The 16995-nt window shown below is 33.5% G+C and overlaps 3 protein-coding genes across 6 annotated transcripts in view; 1 reads left to right on the forward strand and 2 right to left on the reverse strand.

Moving 5' to 3' along the window:
* Positions 1 to 1818: 1818 nt before the first annotated feature.
* LOC123006622 (kinesin-like protein KIF11) lies at positions 1819 to 5540 on the forward strand. The gene is made up of 6 exons (XM_044401239.1): positions 1819 to 2044; positions 2140 to 2428; positions 2477 to 2628; positions 2882 to 4613; positions 4662 to 4832; positions 4878 to 5540. The coding sequence occupies exons 1-6, from the start codon at positions 1992 to 1994 to the stop codon at positions 5244 to 5246; spliced, it is 2766 nt and encodes a 921-aa protein (XP_044257174.1). The 5' UTR covers positions 1819 to 1991; the 3' UTR covers positions 5247 to 5540.
* LOC123006623 (3-ketodihydrosphingosine reductase) lies at positions 5516 to 6756 on the reverse strand. Its single transcript, XM_044401241.1, has 2 exons — positions 5888 to 6756; positions 5516 to 5839 (listed from the first exon to the last, which is right to left on the reverse strand). Exons 1-2 carry the CDS (start codon positions 6650 to 6652, stop codon positions 5636 to 5638), a joined length of 969 nt encoding a protein of 322 aa, XP_044257176.1. The 5' UTR covers positions 6653 to 6756; the 3' UTR covers positions 5516 to 5635.
* Positions 6757 to 7116: 360 nt separating this feature from the next.
* LOC123006269 (calcium-dependent secretion activator) overlaps positions 7117 to 16995 on the reverse strand; it is a 31830-nt gene continuing 21951 nt past the window's right edge. The window contains exons 10-24 of one of the 4 annotated variants that reach the window (XM_044400631.1): positions 15341 to 15623; positions 15260 to 15286; positions 15007 to 15195; positions 14374 to 14510; positions 14136 to 14323; positions 13967 to 14080; positions 13057 to 13244; positions 12891 to 13003; positions 11268 to 11453; positions 10178 to 10334; positions 9985 to 10126; positions 9465 to 9933; positions 9197 to 9418; positions 8985 to 9115; positions 7117 to 8934 (exon numbers count right to left, since the gene is read on the reverse strand). In XM_044400631.1, the coding sequence (XP_044256566.1) occupies positions 8736 to 8934; positions 8985 to 9115; positions 9197 to 9418; positions 9465 to 9933; positions 9985 to 10126; positions 10178 to 10334; positions 11268 to 11453; positions 12891 to 13003; positions 13057 to 13244; positions 13967 to 14080; positions 14136 to 14323; positions 14374 to 14510; positions 15007 to 15195; positions 15260 to 15286; positions 15341 to 15623 (2745 nt within the window). In that variant the 3' untranslated portion in view covers positions 7117 to 8735. The remainder of the gene's footprint in view (positions 8935 to 8984; positions 9116 to 9196; positions 9419 to 9464; positions 9934 to 9984; positions 10127 to 10177; positions 10335 to 11267; positions 11454 to 12890; positions 13004 to 13056; positions 13245 to 13966; positions 14081 to 14135; positions 14324 to 14373; positions 14511 to 15006; positions 15196 to 15259; positions 15287 to 15340; positions 15624 to 16995) is intronic. The other 3 variants (XM_044400634.1, XM_044400633.1, XM_044400632.1) reach the window with 3 other exon arrangements.

The following is a 16995-nucleotide window of genomic DNA, read 5'->3' on the forward strand; positions in this document are numbered from 1 at the left end:
TTAAACAATAAAAACACTAAATAAAAAATAAAAAATTGTAGGTAATTTTTTTTAAATATAGTTATTATAACATTTTTTTTAATTCTCTGTTCTTTAGATATATGGTATAAGTATAACGTATTATAACTAAAGCATAACATTTTTGTTTTATAGTAAATGCATACATGTGCACACGTGTATATTTAATTGCATAATTTTTTTTTTGACTGAACAAAACGCGTTCTATACATAAAAAAATATTTTATAAACAATAATTATTACAGTTACATTCTTATTTGGATCTATAATCTTAAATGTTATTAATGATTAAAAATTATTTTTACTAAAAGTTAGTCTAATCAATTACAGAGTTACGCTACCAACAAAACAGCATCAGTACATCACAGTTTACTACTAAACCGACTTTCGACAATTGACCAATGGAATACTCGAAAGCGTACAAGGGGGTGTTTTGCACTTCAGAGGAAATGAAAAGAAACTGTCAATAAGCACTGCGTAATTTAAAACAAGCGAATTTTATTAAGGGTAATTTCAAGATTTATAAAGTAAGAACTTTGCACCAATCACGTGTGCGCATTATTCGCGCGAATTGACGTCACTGGTGGTTTCGTTTATATGCAACCAAACATATTATTAAGTTAAAAAACTAGAATTCCGTAAAATAAATACTGATAAAATATTTTTTATTAAGGGTAAAATAAATAAAATATATACATAGATAAAAAAATATAAATTTGATTTGTTAAAACTTGCAATGTTTTAATTTATAATTTTATTAATATTTTGTTTGATTTGTTTATCAGAAATTTTCTCGATAACTATTTATCGCAGAACACTGATCTTTTTTGTATATAATAGAAAATTATTTTTTTTCCAATGATACCAAACATAAGCGGTTATCACCAAGAAGTCCGGAGTTCCGGACCGCTCCGGGTGCCAAAAATCGACCAAAATCTCGACATAAATCAAAAAAATTTTAACTTTAAAATCGATCCATATAACGTTTTTTACATTTTTAGTAATGTTAAAGACTCCAAAAAGTGCTTGAAATATTGTTTTTTTTTAGACGTAAAATTACACGCTGAACACGATGTAACAGGTTAAAATACTCTACGATGAATAGTTTTTGCGATATTGAGTAATAAAATTAAGAATATAGCTAGAAGCATACAAGATCTATAAAGAAAGATGTGGCAAATAATGCAAGATGCAACGCAATAATAATAACACAATCTGAAATCTGGCATAAGGTGATCAACTTCAGCCAATTCAAAATCAAAATTGACGACAGAAAGAAGACTTTAACTTGAAAGATACTTTGTTTTCGCTGCAAATAAAAATCTCAAAAATCTCAAAAATCCATATAGCCATCTTACTCGCTTTTTAATGTCTTTCACTCCAAGTTACCAGGCAATCTTCTTACTTTTTATAAGTCTTGGGGTAATTTGCAATTTTTGACATAAAAATGACATCTACGTTTGCCCAAAATGACGCGCTAAAACTGGCAAGTGTTTGGTTTTTTTATTGTTTTATAAATGTTTCAACTACAAAATGTGGTAAAAATTCTTCTTAGTTTGGGTATTATTTTTGTTGCATTAGCCGTTGCACGTAGGCTTTACTTATAGGCAACCAATATTACAATAGTGTTTTATGGCTGTTTTTAACTACAATTGTATTATTTTTGCACAGTTATAAAATCTGTCTTTAGATATATTTATACAATACTACAAAATTTATATCATTTTATTTTTAAAATATTTTGTTGACAAAATTAAATTCTAACCACGAGTGGAGTGTTAACGGTTTTTGTTAGTGCATTTCGTTCGTGGCCGTGGGTTGGCATTACTTTTGCTATTTGACTTCAAAAGCGACAAGTTGTTTGTTGTAGTTTGCAACGATCATTCTCTGTCTGGTTTTAATGTGTTTGTTCGATTTTTGTTAATTGTTTTTAAGAAGGAAAGTGGTAATATTACCTGTTTGTACTCTACACAATGGCTGAACGCAAGAATCCGTTATTTCGCATCCAGGTTTACGTTAGACAACGGTGAGATTTTTTGATACAACCCCAAAATTTGATTTTTTGGTCAAAACGGCGGATTTTCTCTAAAACATCTTAATTACTTAAATACTACATTACAGACCTTACACTAAGAGTGAAATCAATGCCAGCAAGCCTTCTGCTATTAAATTTTCAAGTCAAACCGAACTTGTCCTAAAGTGTGGGGCAAATGAGAAAAACTATACTTTTGATAGAGTTTTTGCGGGTGGAGCTATACAAGCCGAAGTTTATGATGTTGTTGTGCGCCCCTTGGTTGACTCGATGCTGTTGGGCTGCACTTGCACCGTTTTTGCTTATGGACCAACTGGAACTGGCAAAACTTACACCATGGTTGGAGACACAGTTAATACGTCGGTTGATTTTATTAATGTAAATATGGGTAACTCAGTTGAGTTGTTGTCACAATGATTGTTTCAGGACCCTTCTGTTGGAATGGTACCAAGGGCAGCAACTGATATTTTTGATAAACTATCGCAACTTGGGGTTGAATATAATGTATCTGTTTCCTATGTTGAGATATACAATGAAGAAATACGCGATCTTTTATGTTCTGACGGTCCTTGTTTGAGGTAGAGATAATTTTTTGTGGCTTTAAGTATTGTTTTTAATTATAAAAAAATAAGCTACTCCTGTATTTTTCTAACTCCGAGAGCCATTTAAAAAGGGGGTATGTCAAAACTTAATTTATAATAAATATTAAAGTACAAATTACAAATAAATAGCTACAAATAATAAAAACATACGGGAGTAGCTTATCTTTTTATAATTAACAAATCTGTAGAACTTGTAAGGCGATAATCATTAATTATTTTTCTTATTTAGGATCTATGATGACCCGGACAATAGGGGGGCAACATGTATCAAAGGTGTGTCTGAAGTACCAGTGAAAGATTGTAACGAACTCTTTGAAATGTTGATGATTGGAGCTAATGATCGTCATATCGCTGATACTAACATAAACCGTCAAAGCTCACGCTCTCATACCATCTTTACTATTCTCGTTACCATTCGCGAATTATCTAATGGTGAAGAGATTGTTAAGACTGGTAAAATACATTTGATCGATTTGGCTGGAAGTGAGAACGTTGGCCGTTCTGGAGCAACTGATTTGCGTGCTAGACAAGCAGGGACCATCAATAAGTCACTTCTGACTTTGGCAAAAGTTATAAAAGCTCTTGCTTTTAAATCGCCACATGTTCCTTACAGAGAATCAAAGCTAACAAGAATCCTACAAGATAGTTTGGGTGGCAAGAGTAAAACTTGCATTATTGCGACTTTTTCTCCTTGCTCTGACGTTTTTGAAGAGACTGTTAGTACGTTGGATTATGCACATATGGCTAGAAGCGTCTCCAACTGCCCGACTTACAATGTTAAAAACATACGCAGAGATAATATGATTAAAGATTTAGAAGACGAGGTTACTTCTCTACGCCAGGAGATAAATGCTGCCAGAGAAGGTGAAGGCTTCTTTATGGATAACGAAAGCTATGAGAAGCTGATGCTTGAAATTAAAGTGAAACGCGAAAGGGTACTCTGTCTAACTGCAGAAATAACAACATTAAATGATAATATCAGGAGTCAAAAGCAGTGTGCTGAAGAGTTGGGAAGGAATTATTTTCAGTCTGTTACCACATTGGAAACTCTCAAAAAAGAGTTGGAAGAGGAAACCGTCAAACAGGAAGAGAGTGAATATGCGATTGTCCGCATGAGTGATAATCTGTCTCAAGTGAAACAACAATCAAGAGCTTTATGTGACGTCTACCAAACATCAACGAAACTTGGGGAGATCTATTACCAGAAATATAACTCTCAGTGTGACGCAACATTGCATAATGCAAAAATCGCTAAAGAAATGGTCACGCTTTCATCCAAGAACTTGAGAGGAATTGAAAACACTCTAGAACAGTTTGTAAAAAATGGAAAAGAACATTTGGCCGCTTTAACTATAAGCAGTGCACGCATCAAGGATAACGTACTTATGGATTCGGAACGTTTAGAACAACTTTTTAACGAAGTAGCGGTTTTTTCCGAGAAACTTAAGTGCACATTTGAGACTTTGTTTAAGAACTCGGAGTTTACAGAACGCGATGCTAAAGCAACTTTGACGTCCACGTGTAGTGCCAATCATAAACTGGTGGCGCACAATTTTCGAATAATTAAAACAGATCTTGGAAAATTAAAGGAACACATAGATGAAACTAGAGCATCATTGGCCGAAGCAACATTTCAATATAACAATGATGTTAGCACACAATTTTCCGCCTTAAGAGACATGTACGATAAATTCTACGCTTTAATGAATGCTTTGCGTGTCATTCTGCATAAACGTTACATTCGAGTTAGGCGTTTACTAAGTCGAGATGATGAAGAACGTGAATCTTGGGAGCAACTCATAAGATTGTTTACAACCAAGGAAGAAGATTTGTCCTTGGAACTGGAACCTGCAATGCACGTGAAAGGATATATTACCGAACTCGTCGACTTGTTGAAAGAAAGATCTCAAAGAATCAACCAAAATCTAAATACCATTGTTACCAATTTCAACCAACAGACGGTAAGATTTTAATCATAAGTTAACTACCTAACTTTAATTTTCTTGTAGGCGTATGTTCAACTAAATGAGCTTAGATTGAAATATCAAACAGTTGAAGAAGACATTAAGGACAGCCAAAGGATTTGCTCTTTCCAGATTTCTCAAAATCACCGTCTAAACCAAGGTTACTTCGCTAAATTTTTTGATACTATTGAAAAACGCTTAGAGGAACAGAATAAGGTTTTTATTGATTTTTGATGACTCAAATAAATGTTGGTGTTGTAGGGAGTTGTTGCAAAAAAGGAGGCTATGACAAAAGAGGCGTTTGACATCTTAGAAAGTCAAACTCGCGTGACTACAGATTTCTCCACCCAAGTTACAGCTTCACTTGATCATTTTATTATGAATGAAAATCGATCCGTTGCAAAGGTGGTAGAATTTTCGCAACACACCGTTGAAAACCTCCAAGGCATGTTAGGAGAAGTTAATTTCATAGGTAAATCGGGTGACACACCAGTGAAACCAACATACGATTATCCAAAAAAGATCAGTTCTGGACTCTCTAAGGAAGTATTAAAAAAAGAGTTTAAGAAGTCGATTCTACAAGAGATTCAAGATAATGAATCAAACGAGCCAACGACTGATGATAACTGAATTTGTAGTGTTTTAACTTGTATTTTAGTTTTAGTTGTTTTTAATTATTTTGAGTGCATTTAAACAAACTAAAAAATAATTAAATAAAAATGTGTTAAAAACCAAAATTTTTTGTGCCTGTGGTCGTTTTTTTTGTTCAACTTCTTGTGACACGAGCCATTTTTTATTCCAAAGCAATTTTATTATTTTTTAAAATTGATGTTTAACACAGGCTTCGAGTGTTTTTTCCGTAATACATAACCCGGACCAGCAGTTTTAAAATTTTAGCATTGTTGCAGCGTGTATAATTGGTTGCCTACGCAACGGCATATTTCTTATACAACAAACGTTTTATAAACAGAATTTTACTAATTTACATATGAAATACTTAAACAAAAATAAAACAATGTTTAGTTGTCTTTCTGTTTCTGTAGATAGCACCTTTGAATAATATTATGAAATGTTTGTAAATAATAAGCGCCAATGAGTCTTAATGGTCCCAAAAGAACTGACTGAACCATAATTTCAAGAAAGTCGACATAAGGTGTCATTCCTATGCACAGAGTGGTCAAAATATAACTTTCAACTCCTACAAAACTGAAAAATTTCCCGATCTGAAAAAAAAAATCAATAGATTAAAATTTAAATTTTAAAAATACTACCAAAGCATCTTTGAGGAGTTTCGTCGCTACAACTTCCGGTTTCAGCAATCCTCCAGTTTCAGATATTAGTTGTGTTTCTGTAGGTTTAGTCTTATTCTCATTCTCATATCCTGGAGTATCAGTATCAGGGGGTAGGGCTAAAGTCACAGAGATATTGTATGGTTTAAGTTCCATACTGATAGACTCTGCAAGACCTCGTAAGGCAAATTTACAACTGGCGTAAATTGAGTATCCAAACATGCCCATTAAAGCCACTTGAGACGCTGTCAGTACAATAATTCCCTCTTGACGGTCTTTGAATCTTGGAACTACACTTTGGATAGGGTACAAAGTGCCCAAATAATTGGCATTGATCATTGTATTGACGTCCTGTTCTGTAAAATCCTCAACTTTGCCACAAATCGCCATTCCCGCACAGTTTATCAACATGTAAATTGGGCCCACTTTTTCCTCAAGGTTATTTAGTTCGTTATGAATACCGATTTTGTTGGAAACGTCCACTGATACAGCTGTGACAATTTGATCTTTATGGATGCAAGCTCCCTTGATTTCTTTTTCGGCAGCTGCTAGTTTTTCTAGATTTCGTGCTATTATAGTAACGTTTGCACCTTTTCTGGCGGCTAGAACAGCTGCACTTTTGCCAATTCCACTGGAACCTCCTGTTATAACTACATGTCTTTTATCTAAGCTCTTGGGACTTCGTTGCTTTATTAATCTTAATATTAAAGCCACTATAAAAAGTGGGATGAATAAAACTATCAACATTTTTAAATCACAAATGTATCACAATTTGAAAAAACAGAATTTAAAAGTTGTGGCTTAGGTGTGGTGACACACGATTCAGCATAAATCTCATGGACTGTCACACATGTTTACATTACACTACGCATGCGTTATTCAACTTGTTTTAAAATTTTAAATAATTTTTTGTTTTTATTTTATTTATGAGCTTTTGATTTATGAGCAATAAATTTATGGATGCCTTGAGGTATATTGTTTTTACGTGCCCTTAAGTTAAGACTAATATTATGCAAAATTTGTGAATAAATTGAATTTATTTGTTACAAAAATAGAAAGAAAACGCTACATATAAGAAATGATTCAATTTTATGTAAATATTTCCATTTATTGTTGCTTTTAATTATTGTTTACCAGCTAAAATTCATATAGATAAACGTCGTGTGACTAATAATAGGTAGGTATTACAAAGCAGGTATTAGAAAAACTAATCTTTTAAAACAATTTATTTACCATCAGTAAGTACAAGTTAGTTAAACATAACAATATTATCTAGCCTATAAATAATTATTTATATAGGCTTAAATTTTTTTAGCATCTTTTGGTTTGTCGACATCACAGGCCCAACATTCATTTACAAATCAGTGTTAAGAATTGCCATAACCGTTTTGCAACAAAAATAAAAATATGAATTATTTTATATAGACAAGTTAAGTTAAATTAGAATGTATTTATTGATTTTGAGAATAAAAAAGCAAGTTACTATGAAATTCAGTTAACATCTATTATTCAGTTATATCCTACAATAAGTATAGTATTTGATGTTCATGAAAAGGCAGATAAAGTAAGTAATTATGAAATACGAACATCTGTATTTCTATATACACTTATATGGGAATATTTTTAAACTTTAAAGTTTTTAACAACCAATTGGATATACCCTTTTATTATATAATGAAGTGATGAAGAGTTATTAATTTAAGACTATATCGTCACCTATTCACATTTATCAAAAATTACGCATCAAAATTTTTGATATCTATACTACAATATACGAATGATAAATTTGTACTCATCAATGTTTTCTGATAAAAGAGCTACAGAGAATTTTAAAAATATTAGCAGCAGCAGCATGCAGTTTACAATAAAAAATTTCAATTAGTTATCGTTGTTATTTTAATCAGTTTATTCTAAAATTTAACTGAACAACATAGTAACTTATAGCAAGAGATATATAAGCTGTCTCCATATTAACCGTACTTTACAAACCGATGCCAGCAGATAAAGCAAATTACAGATTTAAAAACAAAAACATTTTCAGTATCCAATTATTATGCCTACAACAATACATTCCTAAAGATATGCGCAATGCTATTTATAGCAAATGTGCTTCAAGATACTGAAAACGTTGTTAAATTGCGATCTTTATACTACACTCACCAACATCACTGGACTCGTTTCGATTCATTATCAAATGCACCCCTTACCCTACAACGCTATAAACATTTTGTACAACCAAATGAATAACCTTATTTGCTACAATATATAATATAAATTTCCGATAAAAAGTTATAGCCGCCTTAATTACACCAAAAATTAACTGATTTTTTTAATGGCACATAAAATATATTGGAACAGTTTATTGTTTGATATGTAATAAAAATTTATTAACGGTCTAGGAAACAGCAATAAGTAACTTGCATACTAGAATCTAATATATACAAAATTGGTAAGATATAAATATGAAAATAAATCTTATACGCAATTCCGAGTCCAGTGCCGTTGTTACTGAATGTTATTTATTGTACCAATTCAAATGGTGTGTTCCTGAAGGCTTAATGTAATTAGATGTAGTGCCTCGATGACACAAAATAACGAGATCATTCGATTAACTATATAGTGGTGGCAAATAAAGAATATAGTGCTTAGTACTGGATATTTTCGAACAATATTATTGGTATAGAACGTCAACAAATGTCAACAAACGGTACAAAATTGCTTTGAAATTATTTCATCTAGATAAAAAAACGGACCATCACAATATCAGGCCAGTGCCAGCATTCTTGTAACCCTTGTGAGAAAACATAAGCTATAATAAAAATTTGCTAATTTAAAACCAACTGCTTGTTCCACCACCAAATTTTGTACTGATTCCTCCTAATCCTTTCCCGAAGATATTGCCGACCCTTCCTGCTACCATATTTCCGATATTTGAGACATAATTACCATCTTCTCCACTAAGACTTTCCATTATCGTAACTTTCGTCTTACTGCGATTATCTCCGTCTTCGTCTATACCTTCACTTCCACTAAACAAGATGAACAATCAAGATTATCACCCCTTATTGAAATACTTTACCCTTCTGCTTGTCCCATGGTAAGAGCACATGTCGCTTCCTCGGTTTGCATTCGCTGGGCTATGGTTTGGTAAGCTTTGGAATTTAACTTATCTTCCATTACGCCTTGAAGTTCGAAATCGGAGTAGATTTTCTGCAAGACAAGTTTTGGTCAAATCAATCAAGGCAGGTACCAAAAATATCGAAAGTGTGAAAAGTACAATCTATGACTTACCTTTACAATATGGGCAAGGCACGTACATTGGTATGGATGCAAAGTGTGATCCAACCGTTCTGATAACCAATTGCAAAGCATGTTGATTTGACTGGTGTACCACTGTTCGAAGAAATTTAGAATCCAGAGTTCATCCGTCACTTTACCCCTTATCTGGTCCATACAATTCCGCGTGAAATTCACATAACCCTGACCCATGTCCTTCCCAGATCCAGACACATTCTGGAAGACTCAAATAAAAACACATAGATTTCCAAAAAACACCCACCGTAAAACTCAAAATCGAACCAATCAAACTACCCTCGTCGTATCGTGAGAGCTTTGATAGAGTCGCTTCTAACACTGACATGAGTTTACTGATCATCCCTTGATTCATATTCGCCAAGGTTTTGTCGATCTGATCGTCGATTTTCGTGTGGTATTGGTGAACGTCAATCCCATCAACAGCACATAACTTTAACGATTGGTTTTTAGCGTCTAAGATAACGTTAACCATGGCACACATCTCTGATGGGATAATGTAGTCCGTCGAGATAAAAGTGACAGATTTCTTCAACCATTGCTGAAACGCGGTTTCTGTTCTTTGAATACACGATTCTATCATATCACACGCCATTAATTTCAAACGTTGTTCTAAATGTTGGCGAAATTCGGCATCCGGCCAGTGCAAATCTCGGATGAAGGATTGCAGAGCATCTAATTTCCAAAACAAATCTTCGGAAGTAGCACAACCATTTCTGGAAAGTTCGACAGACAAGTGATAAGAATTCTTAACATCAGAAATTTACCCTTTAATTTCCCATCGCTCCTTTTCAAAGCCTTTATGTATCGATTGAGCTATAGAAGATTCCATTAGATCGACATAACGTACAACTAAAGGTGCAAAAGTGTCTCTTAAATGTTGGTGGAACCGCCCATTTTTCAAGTTGTCTAGAAACTTGCATCAAAAGCATTCATTTAAATTTATTGATAGTGTATTACCATCTGTTCGGAGATAATCGTTAAGTATTTGAAAGAGTGGAAAGGAGTCCCATGTGTCTGCTGGTTGTTCAGCCAGGACTCTATCCATATCGACGGCAAACAAGGACCAAAATATTTCCGCGTGTTCGACTAATAAATCACTGAACCACGCAAAGGCCTGCATGGAAAAACAATTAAATTATTTATTTGACGTGGAAGTCAAAAAAATTATAAGATCCAAATTGTCCCTGTAAATTTATCGAGGGAACATCAATTACATTCATGCAATATGATCAGGCGCTGACTGAGGTACACAACACCAAACAGCGGAAATGAGCATAGATACACACAAGAAACCAAGTAGATACTTGATGTAAATATTTTTACATTCTTTAAGATAATTCTTTAAACAGGTAAAATTGTACACGAATGCAACAGTCTATTACTAATAATATTCACCAAGAATAACTTATTTCGAAAAATGTTTCTTCCTAAAGTAAACTCATAATGCGTAAACGTTTTTTTTAATAATGTAACAAGAATTTTCTAACCCAATTTTATTGCAACAACTCAAATATAAAGTTATAAGAAGTGCGTATTTTTTTGAATAACTATATAAAATCAAGATCTAAATGTGCTTTTTGCTATGTTGGGTTTAATTTGGTACTTTTTTAAGCAGAAGAAATTATCCCGGCGCATCCACCATTTTTTATTAGAAATTTAGTTACTTTACTTAATTTCTTGGTGTGTGAATCAGAGATATGGAAGAACCACACTACAGTCACAAGCAACAGCAAAATTTCGACCTGACGCGTAGCACACCGAGAATGTTTGTTGTATGAAAGTAGTGACAGACCGTTTTAATCAGTCGGCACCTGTTTTCTTTGTATCAGCAGTTTTCTACTGTAACAGTTTTGATGAAAAGTGTTAGTGGTATAGAAAGCTGTTGACGCAATGCAAGCATTTCCTGCAAGGTCCAGTTGATGTTTCCTTGCAGTGAATCCAATTTCTGATAACACTACACCAGCCAGGAGTGTGTTGAAATTTTCCACTCCTGTTTGGTGATACCTACTCAGAATAAAAAAGATAAAGAAATAGAAGATGTACGTGCCGTGGGGTCTGGTGGGGTGTAAGTGGCATGCTGAGGCATGCAATAGCGGAACACAGAGTTTTGCTGCTTGGCATCACGGCCCTGAGTGCCCTGACTGCCCGGAGCGCCCGGAGTGGCCGAACAAGCGTTCGTGCCCGCCGAGGCTGCGGCTTGTGGCGACGGTTGCCGGTCTGCCTTGCGCAGTTGCTACGTATACACAAAATTACACACAACATTAAATTGGTACAAATACAATTGGTACAAGTGGATAGTACATTTTCACATTTTTGACAGCTAGCTCTGGGAACAACGCTCTTTGGCGATTTGTCTCCCACATCGAACAAGCTGTACATATACAGATACGAGTAGGTAGAGGTACATATACACAAGAACATTGACAGTATTTCTCAAATTGTACAGCTAATCTTTAGAAAATTGCAGTTGGACAAGATGACCATTTAAAATTTTCCAACTATACTTAATTGTGCTCGTTGGGATATGCACATTACATTACAATTCAATAAAAAAATGCTTCTTGCTTCTTCTATAAAATATTTGTAAAAATTCAAGCAAAGTGATTGAAGTACACTTTTTTGTGTTCATTGTTATAATTCTTATCTACGCACCCAGAAAAAACAGTTAGAAGGGCCAAAGAAACTAACATATACAAATATTGACAAAGTGTGTGTACAATTTAAAGATTTTTGTTTCTCTATAAAAGTTGTAAACATACATATAAATAGGTAGGTATGCGTGAAAACTTTAATTTTTAAGTATATATTAATAGTTATGTAAAAGTTTGAGTGCGTCACTGTTTGTAACTATGATTTTCTTTGTCGAAATGATGTAATGACAAAAAATAAGCAACGTTGACCCTAACTTAATTATACTACTTATTTTACTTATGTGATGCATAATTTAAGATAATTTCTTTAATAAGTTTATTTCATGTCGAGCACACAAAGTTTAATTACACTTTGTTGTTAGTATGTGTAAGTAAAAGAATTTAAATGTGTAAACTTTGTTTGTTATGAAAAGGGTTTGCTACTTCGCTTTAAATTTTAAGGTGAGTACTTAAATAAATTCAACGATCCAAATTTTTCGAAGTTTAGTTTTTGAGTAGACCATAAAATTTTATTTATGTATCCACGAATAACCATAAATAACCAATGTTCCAATTTTCGAGAATTTATGAGAAACACTGTTCTACTGATGATTTTCCTTCTAACGTTACAAAGAATTTGAATCTTCTTGAGCGCTATTTCGAGCGTCAAAAAGATTTAACAAGTTTTTGTGAAAGCTGTTGCAAGGATGCAATCTTTGATGCCGTTGTCTCAAAAAGAAACTATTCAATAGAAAGTAATGTGAGATAAAATATTTATTAAATGATCGAAAATTTCCATAGAAGCCTAGACAAATGACGTCAGCCGCGAACTTGCACGGATGCCAAAGTGGGAAATCAATAGATGGCTTACATCTCAATCAAATCCAGTCAGTATTGATTTTAAACTTTGCTAAGAAAGTTTAAAGACGACCGTAAACCAATAAACAAGAACATTAAGGAGTTGGTACGGTAGATTGCACAATTGCAGCGGTAAATTTTATTTGAGTTTTATTGAAAGAGAAGATAGAAAAAGAACTCACCTCGGCATAATGTTCCTCGTTTTGTTGCAATAAGTCAACACATAATTCAGCTAAGTGAATTAAATCATCTAATTTTTTGCTGGGTGGCACCATGGTTTCCCCTCTTAAATCTTCTACAGAGTCATTAAAATAGTAAATAGTGTGGGTGAGAGAAAAGCACATTTACCTTCTATTTTTGCTTCTGAAGATAATCTAGTATAGTTGAGTAACGCAGCAGTTTCTAAACATTTCTTGATCATCCCGCGAACTTCTTCAGGAGGCACTGGTGTAACGATATCTTTCATTAACACTCTTTCTAATAATGAAAGAGTTGCTTTTAAGGCGCCCTCTGGTCTCCCAAAAGGAAAACAAAATCTGAAACAGAATTTCAACATTTTGAGCTAGGTTCGCAATTTTATTGAGAAAACTACAACTGTACATTAAAATGCAAAAAATCTAACTGAGGCTTAAGTAAGCAACCTAAACCCCATTTTAGGCATAACAATCATGCTGACAGTCAGAAGTGTAAATGTGTTTAGATGTAAAGTGTGTTAAAAGTAGAAATTTAGATTATAGGCATCGAACTGTTGGTGCTTTGGTGAGAGAAATATTAAGAAATTATTTCTGCTGCCAATTGCGTTAATAAAAAAGAAACGGCTTATGCCTGAACTCTTTTAGAATGGAAAAAAGTTAAAAGCAAGTCAAGTTTTTCAAGAGTTGAAAATTGTATAAACTAAATCAGCTACTGTAAAAATCGTCATGCATTTATTTTATTTTAATCTAGATTATTTAAAAGAATCAGAAGCTAGCACTATCATCAAATCAGTTTGTGAACTATTTACAAAATTGAGCTACGATAAAACGATTTTAAAACTAATTCCTGTTACTTACTGTTACCTGAAACTTTTTTTTAATTTTTCGGAAATAATTTTTTATGTAATTTTTTAAACAATCTGTAAATAAATCTAGAGAAATGAAAAAATATACAACGAGATATAAATATATAGTTGCATCCATGATTCCTTTTGTAGTCCATTTGTGTTAATGTGTTTTTGTCATGTTTGTATCTATTCCATGTATATCTGAATGATTTTTACCTGAAATTGGTAATTTGGTTTTCTAATAAAACTCGTAATCGTTCCTTAACTTCTTGAAATTTTTCTTTTTCTTCGTGGGTGACGCTTCCAACGCCGTCAGGTCTAAAGTCATTGCTAATGTTATCAATTAATCGATGCACTTTCTAAGCCCTAGTCAGAGTCTACAAACCTGTTTCCATGGACGTGGCTGGCACAGAACGCAAAACTATAATGTATTAGGGTGGGATCAATCATAATATTTTTTTCGGCCCTATCTAACAAGTCAGATAAATAACATAAATGTCTGTAACATCCCCGCACTCCGTATCTCGCACAATACTCGTCCAAAACAAACACTTGGCCAGGGCTAAACCACCCCTATAACAATCAAACTTAACATCCCTACATCTTCTTTTGCACGTCTTTACCAAAGAGCAGTACGGGTCGTTGAGTCGGTATTCTAACGTGAGGTTTTGCAGAAGTTTAAACAAAGCCGCGTGGTCAAACTGACAAGGATCGGCAGATATGAAGTCTTCCATTCCATGTTTTCGTGCTCGATCAGCGTCTAGGAAAAAATAAGCATGCAAACGAAGCGCAGAAATAGGAAGGAAAACCGACCCAAAATTATGTTTTTATCTACAACTCTTTCGAAGCACCAAATTTTGTGTCTTGTTAGAGGAACAATACAAAAAAACGCGGTCATAAATTAACCATCTGATAATTATTCTGAAATTCGGATCTATTTTACAACAAATTAGAGCGTTTCAAGCAATCTTAACACCTCAAAGTGTATAAAAACTGTTATACCTAAAAGTGAATAAAATTTTCATAAAAACACTTGCCTAATAAGTCGCAATTATAAATTTCTTTAAAAAAATTATAAATAATAAAACAAAATATAAATTTCTCAAAAAATTATTGTATATTTAAATTTAGCATTTATTTTTTCTGCAAATAAGCTAAATTTCAAAAGCGAATTAAAGAGAAAAACTAGTTTTAGGAAATTTGGTCGAATTAAAAAGGTTGTAGGCATCCATTTGAAATTTGTAAAACACTCATACCTCCTTGAATTTTCGATATGGTGGAATTTTTATCTTGCAGTGTCAAGGGAGGGGTGGGTTTGTGGCTTTGTCCCGTCGCGCGATACATTGCCATCACCCACAAGTGGCACTCGTTTTCGTCGTCACTCGCGTATATAATGCTATCGCCTTCTTTAACGGCGTTAAAAAAATACCGCCCGCCTTCCAAATCTAGAAAACGCGACGTCAGCCCTTCCAGATCCTTCCGAATTAAGAAAAAAGGGAGGAAACTTACGCTTACCCATTCCGACCATTAAGTTCGCTTAAAAATATGAAATCGATAGTTTTTCAACGAGGAAACTTATACTAGACTTACCACTCGAAGCCTCGATGTAGTCGACCGTGTAGCCGTCCAACTGCATCATCTCAGAAGGTTCCGACTTTTTCTCTTTATAACTGCACATCGCAAATGTGTATTGGGACACTTGCACCAAAACGTAATATCGCTTTTTCCACTTTTTCCATACGTTTTTCCCCAAGGCATACAAATAACCGCAATGTTTCATATTCAAAGGCTTGTCCATTCTACATGCTATTCTAATCCGTAAGTCTTGATCGGGAAGGTTTTTAGGTACAGTCATTTTGTGCCACTCCGGTACCTAAGTGAGTTTAGGCGAATTATAATACGGGTTCCATAAACGAAAAGCCATCGTTTACCAGATCTTGCCCACAATTGACTCATACAACTCTTTATTAACTATAAGACCTAAATATAATTCGAAAACGAAAAAGTATGCATAGTGGACAAAGTAGCAAATACACAGTGTGTGACAAAAACATGTGTCGCGTGTACACACTAAAATAAAAAAAATAATTTTTAACTGTACCTATGTTTGGAGAAACGTAATCGTTTGTAGCAAATACATTATTTTTCAATTTACACCATGTGCCATGTATGTTTGTGCGTTTTGGAAAAGTGGGCCGTGATGTAGTAATTGTTATAAAAATTTAATAAAAATGAGTTTCAATTTTTCGGATTCAATAACTGTTATCAGTTTTAGATAATTGTAGACAAAGGAGTTGTCTAACCATCTTAATGTTATAGATTTATCAATCTTTTGACACATGTTTTAGTTAGACACTGCATTCTAATTTCAAAACAAAATAAAAAGTTCATTATGTTAAAGTGAAGTGTAATAGTGCTGTACATGTGCTGTTGAATTAGTTTAGGTTACATAGGTATAAAATATTAGTAATTAAAACAACCCCTACGTTTTATTTTTAAGCATAATTCGTTTTTCATTATCGATTATACAAAATCCAGAAATTAACAATTTAACAAAGCAATTAAATAACATTTAAAAATGTATATAGGGTGATTGGTAGAGTTTAAACAATGATGATTAATCTATTAAAATTTCAACCTCTTCAGCAATTTACTATTCAAGTTTGATTCGCAATAGCTTACTGCTTGATAGCATAATTTAACACACAAAGAAAAAAATATCATGTCAATTTATATTTATGTCTTAAAAATATTTTTCAATTCCCCGTCTTAGTTTGTAAATAACTATTACATCTATCCAACCTAAACCCTGTTTTGCAGTGCAAGTACGTTTAGTGTGAGCTGCTTGAATGCATAGTTTCTAAGACAATAATAAGTCAAGTAATTTCTGAATGCATAATGAATTTCGTCAATTGCTGCCAACATCTACTAAACTTGAACTTTTCGAGAACTATCTTTTGGACTATTAAACACAGCTACCAACACTGAGTTTAAATTGTTTTGGGATCTCACAAGGTTGTTTGTTCCTCGTGTGGGTTGGTGTTCGTGAGTGTTGATTGTTGTTATCCAAAACCTGACCTGTTTACGTAGCTAAGAACTACAACACACCCGACTTTTCCAAAAATGTGTAAAGTTGTGTGTTTCCGATTACAAATGCACTTTAACCAACTCAACTTGTTGCAAGATTGAGGTTTTAGTATTGAATAATAAATATAAATTGATGTTTTGCTTTGATTCGGTATAGT

The sequence above is a fragment of the Tribolium madens genome, unplaced genomic scaffold (assembly GCF_015345945.1).
Source record: "Tribolium madens isolate multiple individuals breed KSU strain unplaced genomic scaffold, Tmad_KSU_1.1 Scaffold_2;HRSCAF=44;Tcas5.2_LGX, whole genome shotgun sequence".
NCBI classification, from domain to species: domain Eukaryota; kingdom Metazoa; phylum Arthropoda; class Insecta; order Coleoptera; family Tenebrionidae; genus Tribolium; species Tribolium madens.